The sequence below is a fragment of the Microtus oregoni genome, unplaced genomic scaffold, assembly GCF_018167655.1.
Source record: "Microtus oregoni isolate MIOR12 unplaced genomic scaffold, Mior012 000005F_ref0000423, whole genome shotgun sequence".
Taxonomy (NCBI): Eukaryota; Metazoa; Chordata; class Mammalia; order Rodentia; family Cricetidae; genus Microtus; species Microtus oregoni.
In genome coordinates, this window is record NW_024543064.1 from 58,720,587 (window position 1) to 58,736,770 (window position 16,184).

At 40.8% G+C, this 16,184-nt stretch overlaps 3 protein-coding genes across 3 annotated transcripts; all 3 read left to right on the plus strand.

Annotated features, from left to right (window-relative positions):
- Positions 1 to 2,765: 2,765 nt before the first annotated feature.
- LOC121448505 (interferon alpha-12-like) lies at positions 2,766 to 3,338 on the plus strand. Its single transcript, XM_041652571.1, has one exon. It carries the CDS (start codon positions 2,766 to 2,768, stop codon positions 3,336 to 3,338), a length of 573 nt encoding a protein of 190 aa, XP_041508505.1.
- Positions 3,339 to 8,094: 4,756 nt separating this feature from the next.
- Positions 8,095 to 8,667, plus strand: LOC121448506 (interferon alpha-12-like). The gene has a single exon (XM_041652572.1). The coding sequence runs from the start codon at positions 8,095 to 8,097 to the stop codon at positions 8,665 to 8,667; it is 573 nt and encodes a 190-aa protein (XP_041508506.1).
- A 4,711-nt stretch (positions 8,668 to 13,378) lies between these two features.
- LOC121448508 (interferon alpha-12-like) lies at positions 13,379 to 13,951 on the plus strand. The gene has a single exon (XM_041652573.1). The coding sequence runs from the start codon at positions 13,379 to 13,381 to the stop codon at positions 13,949 to 13,951; it is 573 nt and encodes a 190-aa protein (XP_041508507.1).
- Positions 13,952 to 16,184: the final 2,233 nt, after the last annotated feature.

Sequence of the window (16,184 nt, forward strand, 5' to 3'; positions counted from 1 at the left end):
TGTGAAGACGGATGTTGTCGAGAAGGAAATTATTGAAGTTTTGGGATTGCATTGACTCTTGATCACTTTCAAAATTGCACTCAGTTTTATGTAAAATTATTTCATTTTATGGCCATTGAACTTTCAATTAAAACTTTGTTAACATTGTTGCTATTGTTTCCCCATTTTGATGGACTGATTTCCTTTTTTTATTTTGTTCTCAAATGACATCATAATTTCAGTTCAGTTCCACAAAGCAACGTCAGTATCTTCTCTCTAGGAAACTGAAAAAAAGAAACAAAACATTCAATGCAATGAAAATCCAAAAGAAATGACATCCACCATGAAGCCAACATCACAATGGAAAAATTAAATGAGAAATTCTGAAAATTGGCAGTACTGAAGCTCTTCTGTCTGATAGAATGCCTCAAAGCTCTCCGCTGTTCAGAATTCACCTGGACAAAGACAGAGGTGATGCCTCTTTTTACTGCTATAGTCAAACTGGGTGAATATCTGTTATCAAAACTTCCAGATAACTCAAACCCAATCAAGGCACTGTGGTCTGTGTCCTCTGCTCTGTATTTCCACCTAATAACTTCAGTCATAGCAAGCACTCAGGGATTAAATATTGACCACTAAAATAATTTTTGGACAAACAACAAATCCTTATCTTTAGAAATGTCCTCAGGACAAACTGGAATGTTGGCACATCCCTACAGACCACAGAGTCTTCTGCTATTAACACCTGGGGATCCTTGACACTCTGACCCACGGTAACGTGGTCACTGATGAAAACAAGATCCTTGCTAGTGAATCCACTAAAATCAGAGCAGCGACCTTCTAGGATTTATGATGCTGAAAACCAATCAAACATTGTGTGTGAGCACTGAAGTCATCAAAATATGGTGAGCACATTCAGGGAGTGGGGTAAAGGAAGAGAACCGAGGACACTGTGCCACTGTGCAGCAAGGAGTGTGAGTAGACTCGAACACTGAATAAACCACGGACACTTGGACAAATCCCAGTAGCTGGCGTCAGATTCTCCAAACTCATACACACCAGGGGGAAAAACACTGCATTAAATGTAATGTAACTGTTATTGGTCCAAGAACACTCAATGCAGTAAAGGCGGACAGCAGGGAGATCCTGCTATGATCTGACTATGAAGGAACTGTGAAGCACAACCTCATTGCAAAAAAAAAAAAAAACTGGTCATGAGAGAGAGGAAGATATGGAGGGTGAGGGAGGGAGGGAAATGGAAGGAGGGAGAAGAAAGAGAAAGACAGTGAGAGAGTTTGAGAGATAGAGAAAGAGAGAAATGTCAGAGAAGCTCCTTTTTCCGTGTAAGTTACAATAGCAGTAACACATCTGTTCTTCACCTGATGAGATCTCTTCTGGAGCACTAACAGCTAAAGAAACGCACAGGCTGAGACAGCGTCCTGTAAACCATAAGGACAGAGATGCAGCAGTGCAAAGAATAAGGCTGAAACTTTCAGAACTTTATATGATGAACTTTATGACAGTTTGTGTACATACAGGTGTGTGGGTTTAGTTGTGTGTGTGCGTGCGTATGTGTGTGTGTGTGTGTGTGTGTGTGTGTGTGAGAGAGAGAGAGAGAGAGAGAGAGAGAGAATATGAGTTAGAAATTTCTTGCAACAGCAAGCATGTGAAGTTGAAGACAACTTTTAGAAATGAGTTTTCCACTCCCATCATGGGTTTCAGGGATCAACATCAATTTGTCAGCCTTTGTCAGGAAGCCCTTTACTGATTGGGTCATTATGACCCTTGGACAACCATTAAATAAATACCAAATATACACAAAAAAATCATCTTTTATATAAATTAAAATTATACTAAATTAAGACAACTAGAATAAAATGACTCCACTTTTATTTTTTTATTTTATTTATTTTTATTTTTTGGTTTTTCGAGACATGGTTTCTCCGTGGCTTTGGAGCCTGTCCTGGAACTAGCTCTGTAGACCAGGCTGGTCTCGAACTCACAGAGATCCACCTGCCTCTGCCTCCCAAGTGCTGGGGTTAAAGGTGTGCGCCACCATCGCCCAGCTATGACTCCACTTTTAAAACTATTTATTTTACACCCAGCCTGCAGTTGCCCCTCCCTCTTTTCCTCTCAGGTTCTCCCTGCCAACTACCTTCGAACCCATCCCCACATCCTCTTGTCCTCCATTTCTCATCAGAAATGGGCAGGCCTCACATAGATGTAAGCAAAACATGAAATATGCCTCAATTTTTAACTTTCAATCAGCATATATAAAATTTTGATTTGTACTATTTTGCATCAAAGGTCATTAGTGTACACTTAGAAAAACACTTGGTAACAAAATTTGCATTGCAGTTTAAATTACTATTTCAAGAAATGAAAGTGACCCACAGAATTCAATTGCACCATTAGTTAAGATTTTTTTCAGTACAATTATTAGATGAAACTTTTCATTCTTTACATGTGAATAATTTCATACATGTAAGGTATATCTGAGTTATAAATAGTAAAGGATAATAACACTTAGAAAGAAACTCTAAAGAAGATTCCTTGGAGGAAGCAGTGAAAATAGGAGCGGTAATGAAAACAAAAATGTCTAAAAAGAGGACAGACACAAGCAGAGAATGACTTAAAGAAAGTGAAAAGGATGTGAGAAGATAATGGAAGGGCATTCAGAAAATGGAAACTAGTGCTTTCTCTTATTTAAGACACATGCACACAGGATGGTCTTCAGAGACCCTAGAGGGGAAGGTTCAGGACCAACAGCATCTGCAACATCCACAATGGTCAGACCCAGTACTTTCCTGATGGCTGTGGTAGTGTTGAACTACTGGTCAACCTGCTCTCTGGGATGTGACCTGCCTCAGACTCATCACCTCAGGAACAAGGGAGCCTTGACACTCCTGGCACAAATGAGGAGACTTTCCCCTCTCTCCTGCCTGAAGGACAGAAAGGACTTTGCATTCCCTCTGGAGAAGTTGAATGCCCAGAAGACCCAGAAGGCTCAAGCCATCCCTGTCCTGCAGGAACTGACCCAGCAGGTCCTCATCCTCTTCAGCTCAAAGGACTCATCTGCTGCTTGGGAGACAACCCTTCTAGACACATTCTGCACTGGCCTCCACCAGCAGCTCAAGGTCATGCAGGCCTGTCTGATGCAGCAGGTTGAGGTGCAGGAACCTCTCCTCACCCAGGAAGACTCCCTGGTGACTGTGAGGAAATACTTCCACAGGATCACTGCCTACCTGAGAGAGAAGAAACACAGCCCCTGTGCCTGGGAGGTGGTCAGAGCAGAAGTCTGGAGAGCCCTGTCTTCCTCAACCAAGTTGCTGGCAAGATTGAGTGAGGAAAAGGAGTAAGTCCTGAGCCAAAGTGGAGAGGACTCTCCTGGACTAGGACCCTGCACCTCACTGGACAGATTTAGCCTTCCCCAAGATATCTTTGATTTTGAAATCATTGATTCAATTGGTCTGTATATTTTCCATAATATTAGGTTCTATTTTATTTGTTTGTAAGGGCATTTGTTTATTTGTTAGTATGTTTTATTTATTTATTGTCTATTTATTTATTAGCTTTTCTGCATGTTTTACTATTTACATGATTGTAACTATTTCATTCCATCGCCAAATTTTATATGTTCATTAATGTATAAAACCTATATTTTTAATTTATTTCTTTTATCCAATAAATTTTTGATTATACATGTTTGTTCTTATTTGCTAGCCATTATATCTTTGAAAAAATTTTGATGCTTTTAAACTCATTTAGTCATCATAAATATTGCATACATGGACTCAATAGAAATAACACTGAAAGCAATATGGGCCTCATAGACTTAAGAGGTGAGTTGATACAACCATCTCATAGTTCTTGTTTGTTGATGGTGAAAACTTCCTTCCCTGTATTATATAGCACTCCTTGGTATGTGTAGCCAGCAGCAGAAGGAATCCCAAACTCCTCGACTGAGTCACGCAGTGCCTTTGTCTTCTTGATCAACTATTCCTAGAATGTACCTCACTCTGATTTCTCTGTCTTCTGATAATTAACATTTGGCTCTCAACCTCTATCAGATTAACTCATTTTGATTGAAATATGAGTGAGATCATAAAACCAAAATAAAATAGCAACTAATGAGGACTCTTTCTATAACCACTGAGAACACTGAAATATTGGGCATCAGCCCTGTCTTGGAGAAGGCTTCTATTGCTGTGATAGAGTATCATGACCTAAAGCAATGTGGGGTTGGAAAGGGTTTATTTTGGTTTAAATTCACAGTATATTCCATTACTGAGAGAAAGTTGGGCAGGAACTTGAACAGGGCAGGAACCTGAAGTAAGGTGTTGGTTGGTATAGAAATCGTGGAGGAGGACTCCCAACTGACTTGATTCATGGCCTGCTCAGCCTGCTTTTTTGCTGTTCAGCATCACCTGCCCAGTGCAGGGATCACCCCCAGTGAGCTAAATGATCCTATAACAGTAATCAGTTAGTAATATAACTTATAAACTTGTGTACAGAGTGAATCTATAGAGACTTCCCTAATAAAATTCCTTCTTCCTACATGACCCCAAATGGTGTCAAGTTGACATTAAAATGATCCAGAGAAAACTACACTCATAATATCATCAAAAAACCTCCTTTGGAATAAATCTAACAAGGGAAGACAAATTCCTTTAAAATAGACAATCCTAATCGCTCACAATTTCATTTGTTATTAGTATTTTTTAACCCAAGGTTTGCTTACAGCTGCCAGTTGTGCATGGGTACACTGGAATCCAGTGGAAAATTGTCAGCTTCTCAGGGCTCCCATTACTGAGGAGAACTGATTCTCCCTCCCCCATCAGTTGTAGTAAACAGTTCCTCAGCTAGGGGTGGGATTTCCTGACATCGTCCCCGCTTTAAACTGGGGTCCTGTCTGTCTTGGTCATATTCAGACTTTGTGCATGCAGTCACAGCTGCTATCAGCAGGTACAGGCGACTGCTCCATTGCACCCACACCACTGATTGGCCGCAGTCATCAACTGTCTCTGGGCGTTGTCATCTTCCTCTGAGCTCTTGTGTAATGACCGCTGACCCTCGGGATCCAGGAAAGCCAGACTGACCTTGTCTCAGTCACCTGTTCTCTGTCCATTGACCACTTGTGCATGTCTGTGTGCAGCCGTCTATTGCAAGAGGAAGGTTCTCTGGAGGACGGAGAGATGCGCTTGTCCTCTGTGAGGAGTAGAGTGAGGTAAGAAACCAGGCACGGAGACACCACCGCCATTGCTCTTCTCCTACAGTCCTGCTACCTACAGCTTCCTGATTCCATAGTGTGTGAAGACGGATGTTGTCGAGAAGGAAATTATTGAAGTTTTGGGATTGCATTGACTCTTGATCACTTTCAAAATTGCACTCAGTTTTATGTAAAATTATTTCATTTTATGGCCATTGAACTTTCAATTAAAACTTTGTTAACATTGTTGCTATTGTTTCCCCATTTTGATGGACTGATTTCCTTTTTTTATTTTGTTCTCAAATGACATCATAATTTCAGTTCAGTTCCACAAAGCAACGTCAGTATCTTCTCTCTAGGAAACTGAAAAAAAGAAACAAAACATTCAATGCAATGAAAATCCAAAAGAAATGACATCCACCATGAAGCCAACATCACAATGGAAAAATTAAATGAGAAATTCTGAAAATTGGCAGTACTGAAGCTCTTCTGTCTGATAGAATGCCTCAAAGCTCTCCGCTGTTCAGAATTCACCTGGACAAAGACAGAGGTGATGCCTCTTTTTACTGCTATAGTCAAACTGGGTGAATATCTGTTATCAAAACTTCCAGATAACTCAAACCCAATCAAGGCACTGTGGTCTGTGTCCTCTGCTCTGTATTTCCACCTAATAACTTCAGTCATAGCAAGCACTCAGGGATTAAATATTGACCACTAAAATAATTTTTGGACAAACAACAAATCCTTATCTTTAGAAATGTCCTCAGGACAAACTGGAATGTTGGCACATCCCTACAGACCACAGAGTCTTCTGCTATTAACACCTGGGGATCCTTGACACTCTGACCCACGGTAACGTGGTCACTGATGAAAACAAGATCCTTGCTAGTGAATCCACTAAAATCAGAGCAGCGACCTTCTAGGATTTATGATGCTGAAAACCAATCAAACATTGTGTGTGAGCACTGAAGTCATCAAAATATGGTGAGCACATTCAGGGAGTGGGGTAAAGGAAGAGAACCGAGGACACTGTGCCACTGTGCAGCAAGGAGTGTGAGTAGACTCGAACACTGAATAAACCACGGACACTTGGACAAATCCCAGTAGCTGGCGTCAGATTCTCCAAACTCATACACACCAGGGGGAAAAACACTGCATTAAATGTAATGTAACTGTTATTGGTCCAAGAACACTCAATGCAGTAAAGGCGGACAGCAGGGAGATCCTGCTATGATCTGACTATGAAGGAACTGTGAAGCACAACCTCATTGCAAAAAAAAAAAAAAAAAAAAAAAAAAAAAAAAAAAACTGGTCATGAGAGAGAGGAAGATATGGAGGGTGAGGGAGGGAGGGAAATGGAAGGAGGGAGAAGAAAGAGAAAGACAGTGAGAGAGTTTGAGAGATAGAGAAAGAGAGAAATGTCAGAGAAGCTCCTTTTTCCGTGTAAGTTACAATAGCAGTAACACATCTGTTCTTCACCTGATGAGATCTCTTCTGGAGCACTAACAGCTAAAGAAACGCACAGGCTGAGACAGCGTCCTGTAAACCATAAGGACAGAGATGCAGCAGTGCAAAGAATAAGGCTGAAACTTTCAGAACTTTATATGATGAACTTTATGACAGTTTGTGTACATACAGGTGTGTGGGTTTAGTTGTGTGTGTGCGTGCGTATGTGTGTGTGTGTGTGTGTGTGTGTGTGTGTGTGTGTGTGTGAGAGAGAGAGAGAGAGAGAGAGAGAGAGAGAGAGAGAGAATATGAGTTAGAAATTTCTTGCAACAGCAAGCATGTGAAGTTGAAGACAACTTTTAGAAATGAGTTTTCCACTCCCATCATGGGTTTCAGGGATCAACATCAATTTGTCAGCCTTTGTCAGGAAGCCCTTTACTGATTGGGTCATTATGACCCTTGGACAACCATTAAATAAATACCAAATATACACAAAAAAATCATCTTTTATATAAATTAAAATTATACTAAATTAAGACAACTAGAATAAAATGACTCCACTTTTATTTTTTTATTTTATTTATTTTTATTTTTTGGTTTTTCGAGACATGGTTTCTCCGTGGCTTTGGAGCCTGTCCTGGAACTAGCTCTGTAGACCAGGCTGGTCTCGAACTCACAGAGATCCACCTGCCTCTGCCTCCCAAGTGCTGGGGTTAAAGGTGTGCGCCACCATCGCCCAGCTATGACTCCACTTTTAAAACTATTTATTTTACACCCAGCCTGCAGTTGCCCCTCCCTCTTTTCCTCTCAGGTTCTCCCTGCCAACTACCTTCGAACCCATCCCCACATCCTCTTGTCCTCCATTTCTCATCAGAAATGGGCAGGCCTCACATAGATGTAAGCAAAACATGAAATATGCCTCAATTTTTAACTTTCAATCAGCATATATAAAATTTTGATTTGTACTATTTTGCATCAAAGGTCATTAGTGTACACTTAGAAAAACACTTGGTAACAAAATTTGCATTGCAGTTTAAATTACTATTTCAAGAAATGAAAGTGACCCACAGAATTCAATTGCACCATTAGTTAAGATTTTTTTCAGTACAATTATTAGATGAAACTTTTCATTCTTTACATGTGAATAATTTCATACATGTAAGGTATATCTGAGTTATAAATAGTAAAGGATAATAACACTTAGAAAGAAACTCTAAAGAAGATTCCTTGGAGGAAGCAGTGAAAATAGGAGCGGTAATGAAAACAAAAATGTCTAAAAAGAGGACAGACACAAGCAGAGAATGACTTAAAGAAAGTGAAAAGGATGTGAGAAGATAATGGAAGGGCATTCAGAAAATGGAAACTAGTGCTTTCTCTTATTTAAGACACATGCACACAGGATGGTCTTCAGAGACCCTAGAGGGGAAGGTTCAGGACCAACAGCATCTGCAACATCCACAATGGTCAGACCCAGTACTTTCCTGATGGCTGTGGTAGTGTTGAACTACTGGTCAACCTGCTCTCTGGGATGTGACCTGCCTCAGACTCATCACCTCAGGAACAAGGGAGCCTTGACACTCCTGGCACAAATGAGGAGACTTTCCCCTCTCTCCTGCCTGAAGGACAGAAAGGACTTTGCATTCCCTCTGGAGAAGTTGAATGCCCAGAAGACCCAGAAGGCTCAAGCCATCCCTGTCCTGCAGGAACTGACCCAGCAGGTCCTCATCCTCTTCAGCTCAAAGGACTCATCTGCTGCTTGGGAGACAACCCTTCTAGACACATTCTGCACTGGCCTCCACCAGCAGCTCAAGGTCATGCAGGCCTGTCTGATGCAGCAGGTTGAGGTGCAGGAACCTCTCCTCACCCAGGAAGACTCCCTGGTGACTGTGAGGAAATACTTCCACAGGATCACTGCCTACCTGAGAGAGAAGAAACACAGCCCCTGTGCCTGGGAGGTGGTCAGAGCAGAAGTCTGGAGAGCCCTGTCTTCCTCAACCAAGTTGCTGGCAAGATTGAGTGAGGAAAAGGAGTAAGTCCTGAGCCAAAGTGGAGAGGACTCTCCTGGACTAGGACCCTGCACCTCACTGGACAGATTTAGCCTTCCCCAAGATATCTTTGATTTTGAAATCATTGATTCAATTGGTCTGTATATTTTCCATAATATTAGGTTCTATTTTATTTGTTTGTAAGGGCATTTGTTTATTTGTTAGTATGTTTTATTTATTTATTGTCTATTTATTTATTAGCTTTTCTGCATGTTTTACTATTTACATGATTGTAACTATTTCATTCCATCGCCAAATTTTATATGTTCATTAATGTATAAAACCTATATTTTTAATTTATTTCTTTTATCCAATAAATTTTTGATTATACATGTTTGTTCTTATTTGCTAGCCATTATATCTTTGAAAAAATTTTGATGCTTTTAAACTCATTTAGTCATCATAAATATTGCATACATGGACTCAATAGAAATAACACTGAAAGCAATATGGGCCTCATAGACTTAAGAGGTGAGTTGATACAACCATCTCATAGTTCTTGTTTGTTGATGGTGAAAACTTCCTTCCCTGTATTATATAGCACTCCTTGGTATGTGTAGCCAGCAGCAGAAGGAATCCCAAACTCCTCGACTGAGTCACGCAGTGCCTTTGTCTTCTTGATCAACTATTCCTAGAATGTACCTCACTCTGATTTCTCTGTCTTCTGATAATTAACATTTGGCTCTCAACCTCTATCAGATTAACTCATTTTGATTGAAATATGAGTGAGATCATAAAACCAAAATAAAATAGCAACTAATGAGGACTCTTTCTATAACCACTGAGAACACTGAAATATTGGGCATCAGCCCTGTCTTGGAGAAGGCTTCTATTGCTGTGATAGAGTATCATGACCTAAAGCAATGTGGGGTTGGAAAGGGTTTATTTTGGTTTAAATTCACAGTATATTCCATTACTGAGAGAAAGTTGGGCAGGAACTTGAACAGGGCAGGAACCTGAAGTAAGGTGTTGGTTGGTATAGAAATCGTGGAGGAGGACTCCCAACTGACTTGATTCATGGCCTGCTCAGCCTGCTTTTTTGCTGTTCAGCATCACCTGCCCAGTGCAGGGATCACCCCCAGTGAGCTAAATGATCCTATAACAGTAATCAGTTAGTAATATAACTTATAAACTTGTGTACAGAGTGAATCTATAGAGACTTCCCTAATAAAATTCCTTCTTCCTACATGACCCCAAATGGTGTCAAGTTGACATTAAAATGATCCAGAGAAAACTACACTCATAATATCATCAAAAAACCTCCTTTGGAATAAATCTAACAAGGGAAGACAAATTCCTTTAAAATAGACAATCCTAATCGCTCACAATTTCATTTGTTATTAGTATTTTTTAACCCAAGGTTTGCTTACAGCTGCCAGTTGTGCATGGGTACACTGGAATCCAGTGGAAAATTGTCAGCTTCTCAGGGCTCCCATTACTGAGGAGAACTGATTCTCCCTCCCCCATCAGTTGTAGTAAACAGTTCCTCAGCTAGGGGTGGGATTTCCTGACATCGTCCCCGCTTTAAACTGGGGTCCTGTCTGTCTTGGTCATATTCAGACTTTGTGCATGCAGTCACAGCTGCTATCAGCAGGTACAGGCGACTGCTCCATTGCACCCACACCACTGATTGGCCGCAGTCATCAACTGTCTCTGGGCGTTGTCATCTTCCTCTGAGCTCTTGTGTAATGACCGCTGACCCTCGGGATCCAGGAAAGCCAGACTGACCTTGTCTCAGTCACCTGTTCTCTGTCCATTGACCACTTGTGCATGTCTGTGTGCAGCCGTCTATTGCAAGAGGAAGGTTCTCTGGAGGACGGAGAGATGCGCTTGTCCTCTGTGAGGAGTAGAGTGAGGTAAGAAACCAGGCACGGAGACACCACCGCCATTGCTCTTCTCCTACAGTCCTGCTACCTACAGCTTCCTGATTCCATAGTGTGTGAAGACGGATGTTGTCGAGAAGGAAATTATTGAAGTTTTGGGATTGCATTGACTCTTGATCACTTTCAAAATTGCACTCAGTTTTATGTAAAATTATTTCATTTTATGGCCATTGAACTTTCAATTAAAACTTTGTTAACATTGTTGCTATTGTTTCCCCATTTTGATGGACTGATTTCCTTTTTTTATTTTGTTCTCAAATGACATCATAATTTCAGTTCAGTTCCACAAAGCAACGTCAGTATCTTCTCTCTAGGAAACTGAAAAAAAGAAACAAAACATTCAATGCAATGAAAATCCAAAAGAAATGACATCCACCATGAAGCCAACATCACAATGGAAAAATTAAATGAGAAATTCTGAAAATTGGCAGTACTGAAGCTCTTCTGTCTGATAGAATGCCTCAAAGCTCTCCGCTGTTCAGAATTCACCTGGACAAAGACAGAGGTGATGCCTCTTTTTACTGCTATAGTCAAACTGGGTGAATATCTGTTATCAAAACTTCCAGATAACTCAAACCCAATCAAGGCACTGTGGTCTGTGTCCTCTGCTCTGTATTTCCACCTAATAACTTCAGTCATAGCAAGCACTCAGGGATTAAATATTGACCACTAAAATAATTTTTGGACAAACAACAAATCCTTATCTTTAGAAATGTCCTCAGGACAAACTGGAATGTTGGCACATCCCTACAGACCACAGAGTCTTCTGCTATTAACACCTGGGGATCCTTGACACTCTGACCCACGGTAACGTGGTCACTGATGAAAACAAGATCCTTGCTAGTGAATCCACTAAAATCAGAGCAGCGACCTTCTAGGATTTATGATGCTGAAAACCAATCAAACATTGTGTGTGAGCACTGAAGTCATCAAAATATGGTGAGCACATTCAGGGAGTGGGGTAAAGGAAGAGAACCGAGGACACTGTGCCACTGTGCAGCAAGGAGTGTGAGTAGACTCGAACACTGAATAAACCACGGACACTTGGACAAATCCCAGTAGCTGGCGTCAGATTCTCCAAACTCATACACACCAGGGGGAAAAACACTGCATTAAATGTAATGTAACTGTTATTGGTCCAAGAACACTCAATGCAGTAAAGGCGGACAGCAGGGAGATCCTGCTATGATCTGACTATGAAGGAACTGTGAAGCACAACCTCATTGCAAAAAAAAAAAAAAACTGGTCATGAGAGAGAGGAAGATATGGAGGGTGAGGGAGGGAGGGAAATGGAAGGAGGGAGAAGAAAGAGAAAGACAGTGAGAGAGTTTGAGAGATAGAGAAAGAGAGAAATGTCAGAGAAGCTCCTTTTTCCGTGTAAGTTACAATAGCAGTAACACATCTGTTCTTCACCTGATGAGATCTCTTCTGGAGCACTAACAGCTAAAGAAACGCACAGGCTGAGACAGCGTCCTGTAAACCATAAGGACAGAGATGCAGCAGTGCAAAGAATAAGGCTGAAACTTTCAGAACTTTATATGATGAACTTTATGACAGTTTGTGTACATACAGGTGTGTGGGTTTAGTTGTGTGTGTGCGTGCGTATGTGTGTGTGTGTGTGTGTGTGTGTGTGTGAGAGAGAGAGAGAGAGAGAGAGAGAGAATATGAGTTAGAAATTTCTTGCAACAGCAAGCATGTGAAGTTGAAGACAACTTTTAGAAATGAGTTTTCCACTCCCATCATGGGTTTCAGGGATCAACATCAATTTGTCAGCCTTTGTCAGGAAGCCCTTTACTGATTGGGTCATTATGACCCTTGGACAACCATTAAATAAATACCAAATATACACAAAAAAATCATCTTTTATATAAATTAAAATTATACTAAATTAAGACAACTAGAATAAAATGACTCCACTTTTATTTTTTTATTTTATTTATTTTTATTTTTTGGTTTTTCGAGACATGGTTTCTCCGTGGCTTTGGAGCCTGTCCTGGAACTAGCTCTGTAGACCAGGCTGGTCTCGAACTCACAGAGATCCACCTGCCTCTGCCTCCCAAGTGCTGGGGTTAAAGGTGTGCGCCACCATCGCCCAGCTATGACTCCACTTTTAAAACTATTTATTTTACACCCAGCCTGCAGTTGCCCCTCCCTCTTTTCCTCTCAGGTTCTCCCTGCCAACTACCTTCGAACCCATCCCCACATCCTCTTGTCCTCCATTTCTCATCAGAAATGGGCAGGCCTCACATAGATGTAAGCAAAACATGAAATATGCCTCAATTTTTAACTTTCAATCAGCATATATAAAATTTTGATTTGTACTATTTTGCATCAAAGGTCATTAGTGTACACTTAGAAAAACACTTGGTAACAAAATTTGCATTGCAGTTTAAATTACTATTTCAAGAAATGAAAGTGACCCACAGAATTCAATTGCACCATTAGTTAAGATTTTTTTCAGTACAATTATTAGATGAAACTTTTCATTCTTTACATGTGAATAATTTCATACATGTAAGGTATATCTGAGTTATAAATAGTAAAGGATAATAACACTTAGAAAGAAACTCTAAAGAAGATTCCTTGGAGGAAGCAGTGAAAATAGGAGCGGTAATGAAAACAAAAATGTCTAAAAAGAGGACAGACACAAGCAGAGAATGACTTAAAGAAAGTGAAAAGGATGTGAGAAGATAATGGAAGGGCATTCAGAAAATGGAAACTAGTGCTTTCTCTTATTTAAGACACATGCACACAGGATGGTCTTCAGAGACCCTAGAGGGGAAGGTTCAGGACCAACAGCATCTGCAACATCCACAATGGTCAGACCCAGTACTTTCCTGATGGCTGTGGTAGTGTTGAACTACTGGTCAACCTGCTCTCTGGGATGTGACCTGCCTCAGACTCATCACCTCAGGAACAAGGGAGCCTTGACACTCCTGGCACAAATGAGGAGACTTTCCCCTCTCTCCTGCCTGAAGGACAGAAAGGACTTTGCATTCCCTCTGGAGAAGTTGAATGCCCAGAAGACCCAGAAGGCTCAAGCCATCCCTGTCCTGCAGGAACTGACCCAGCAGGTCCTCATCCTCTTCAGCTCAAAGGACTCATCTGCTGCTTGGGAGACAACCCTTCTAGACACATTCTGCACTGGCCTCCACCAGCAGCTCAAGGTCATGCAGGCCTGTCTGATGCAGCAGGTTGAGGTGCAGGAACCTCTCCTCACCCAGGAAGACTCCCTGGTGACTGTGAGGAAATACTTCCACAGGATCACTGCCTACCTGAGAGAGAAGAAACACAGCCCCTGTGCCTGGGAGGTGGTCAGAGCAGAAGTCTGGAGAGCCCTGTCTTCCTCAACCAAGTTGCTGGCAAGATTGAGTGAGGAAAAGGAGTAAGTCCTGAGCCAAAGTGGAGAGGACTCTCCTGGACTAGGACCCTGCACCTCACTGGACAGATTTAGCCTTCCCCAAGATATCTTTGATTTTGAAATCATTGATTCAATTGGTCTGTATATTTTCCATAATATTAGGTTCTATTTTATTTGTTTGTAAGGGCATTTGTTTATTTGTTAGTATGTTTTATTTATTTATTGTCTATTTATTTATTAGCTTTTCTGCATGTTTTACTATTTACATGATTGTAACTATTTCATTCCATCGCCAAATTTTATATGTTCATTAATGTATAAAACCTATATTTTTAATTTATTTCTTTTATCCAATAAATTTTTGATTATACATGTTTGTTCTTATTTGCTAGCCATTATATCTTTGAAAAAATTTTGATGCTTTTAAACTCATTTAGTCATCATAAATATTGCATACATGGACTCAATAGAAATAACACTGAAAGCAATATGGGCCTCATAGACTTAAGAGGTGAGTTGATACAACCATCTCATAGTTCTTGTTTGTTGATGGTGAAAACTTCCTTCCCTGTATTATATAGCACTCCTTGGTATGTGTAGCCAGCAGCAGAAGGAATCCCAAACTCCTCGACTGAGTCACGCAGTGCCTTTGTCTTCTTGATCAACTATTCCTAGAATGTACCTCACTCTGATTTCTCTGTCTTCTGATAATTAACATTTGGCTCTCAACCTCTATCAGATTAACTCATTTTGATTGAAATATGAGTGAGATCATAAAACCAAAATAAAATAGCAACTAATGAGGACTCTTTCTATAACCACTGAGAACACTGAAATATTGGGCATCAGCCCTGTCTTGGAGAAGGCTTCTATTGCTGTGATAGAGTATCATGACCTAAAGCAATGTGGGGTTGGAAAGGGTTTATTTTGGTTTAAATTCACAGTATATTCCATTACTGAGAGAAAGTTGGGCAGGAACTTGAACAGGGCAGGAACCTGAAGTAAGGTGTTGGTTGGTATAGAAATCGTGGAGGAGGACTCCCAACTGACTTGATTCATGGCCTGCTCAGCCTGCTTTTTTGCTGTTCAGCATCACCTGCCCAGTGCAGGGATCACCCCCAGTGAGCTAAATGATCCTATAACAGTAATCAGTTAGTAATATAACTTATAAACTTGTGTACAGAGTGAATCTATAGAGACTTCCCTAATAAAATTCCTTCTTCCTACATGACCCCAAATGGTGTCAAGTTGACATTAAAATGATCCAGAGAAAACTACACTCATAATATCATCAAAAAACCTCCTTTGGAATAAATCTAACAAGGGAAGACAAATTCCTTTAAAATAGACAATCCTAATCGCTCACAATTTCATTTGTTATTAGTATTTTTTAACCCAAGGTTTGCTTACAGCTGCCAGTTGTGCATGGGTACACTGGAATCCAGTGGAAAATTGTCAGCTTCTCAGGGCTCCCATTACTGAGGAGAACTGATTCTCCCTCCCCCATCAGTTGTAGTAAACAGTTCCTCAGCTAGGGGTGGGATTTCCTGACATCGTCCCCGCTTTAAACTGGGGTCCTGTCTGTCTTGGTCATATTCAGACTTTGTGCATGCAGTCACAGCTGCTATCAGCAGGTACAGGCGACTGCTCCATTGCACCCACACCACTGATTGGCCGCAGTCATCAACTGTCTCTGGGCGTTGTCATCTTCCTCTGAGCTCTTGTGTAATGACCGCTGACCCTCGGGATCCAGGAAAGCCAGACTGACCTTGTCTCAGTCACCTGTTCTCTGTCCATTGACCACTTGTGCATGTCTGTGTGCAGCCGTCTATTGCAAGAGGAAGGTTCTCTGGAGGACGGAGAGATGCGCTTGTCCTCTGTGAGGAGTAGAGTGAGGTAAGAAACCAGGCACGGAGACACCACCGCCATTGCTCTTCTCCTACAGTCCTGCTACCTACAGCTTCCTGATTCCATAGTGTGTGAAGACGGATGTTGTCGAGAAGGAAATTATTGAAGTTTTGGGATTGCATTGACTCTTGATCACTTTCAAAATTGCACTCAGTTTTATGTAAAATTATTTCATTTTATGGCCATTGAACTTTCAATTAAAACTTTGTTAACATTGTTGCTATTGTTTCCCCATTTTGATGGACTGATTTCCTTTTTTTATTTTGTTCTCAAATGACATCATAATTTCAGTTCAGTTCCACAAAGCAACGTCAGTATCTTCTCTCTAGGAAACTGAAAAAAAGAAACAAAAC

Excerpts from the sequence above, each read along its gene's own strand:
- LOC121448506 (XM_041652572.1), top strand. The coding sequence starts at position 8,095 with ATGGTCAGACCCAGTACTTTCCTGATGGCTGTGGTAGTGTTGAACTAC.
- LOC121448505 (XM_041652571.1), top strand. The coding sequence starts at position 2,766 with ATGGTCAGACCCAGTACTTTCCTGATGGCTGTGGTAGTGTTGAACTAC.
- LOC121448508 (XM_041652573.1), top strand. The coding sequence starts at position 13,379 with ATGGTCAGACCCAGTACTTTCCTGATGGCTGTGGTAGTGTTGAACTAC.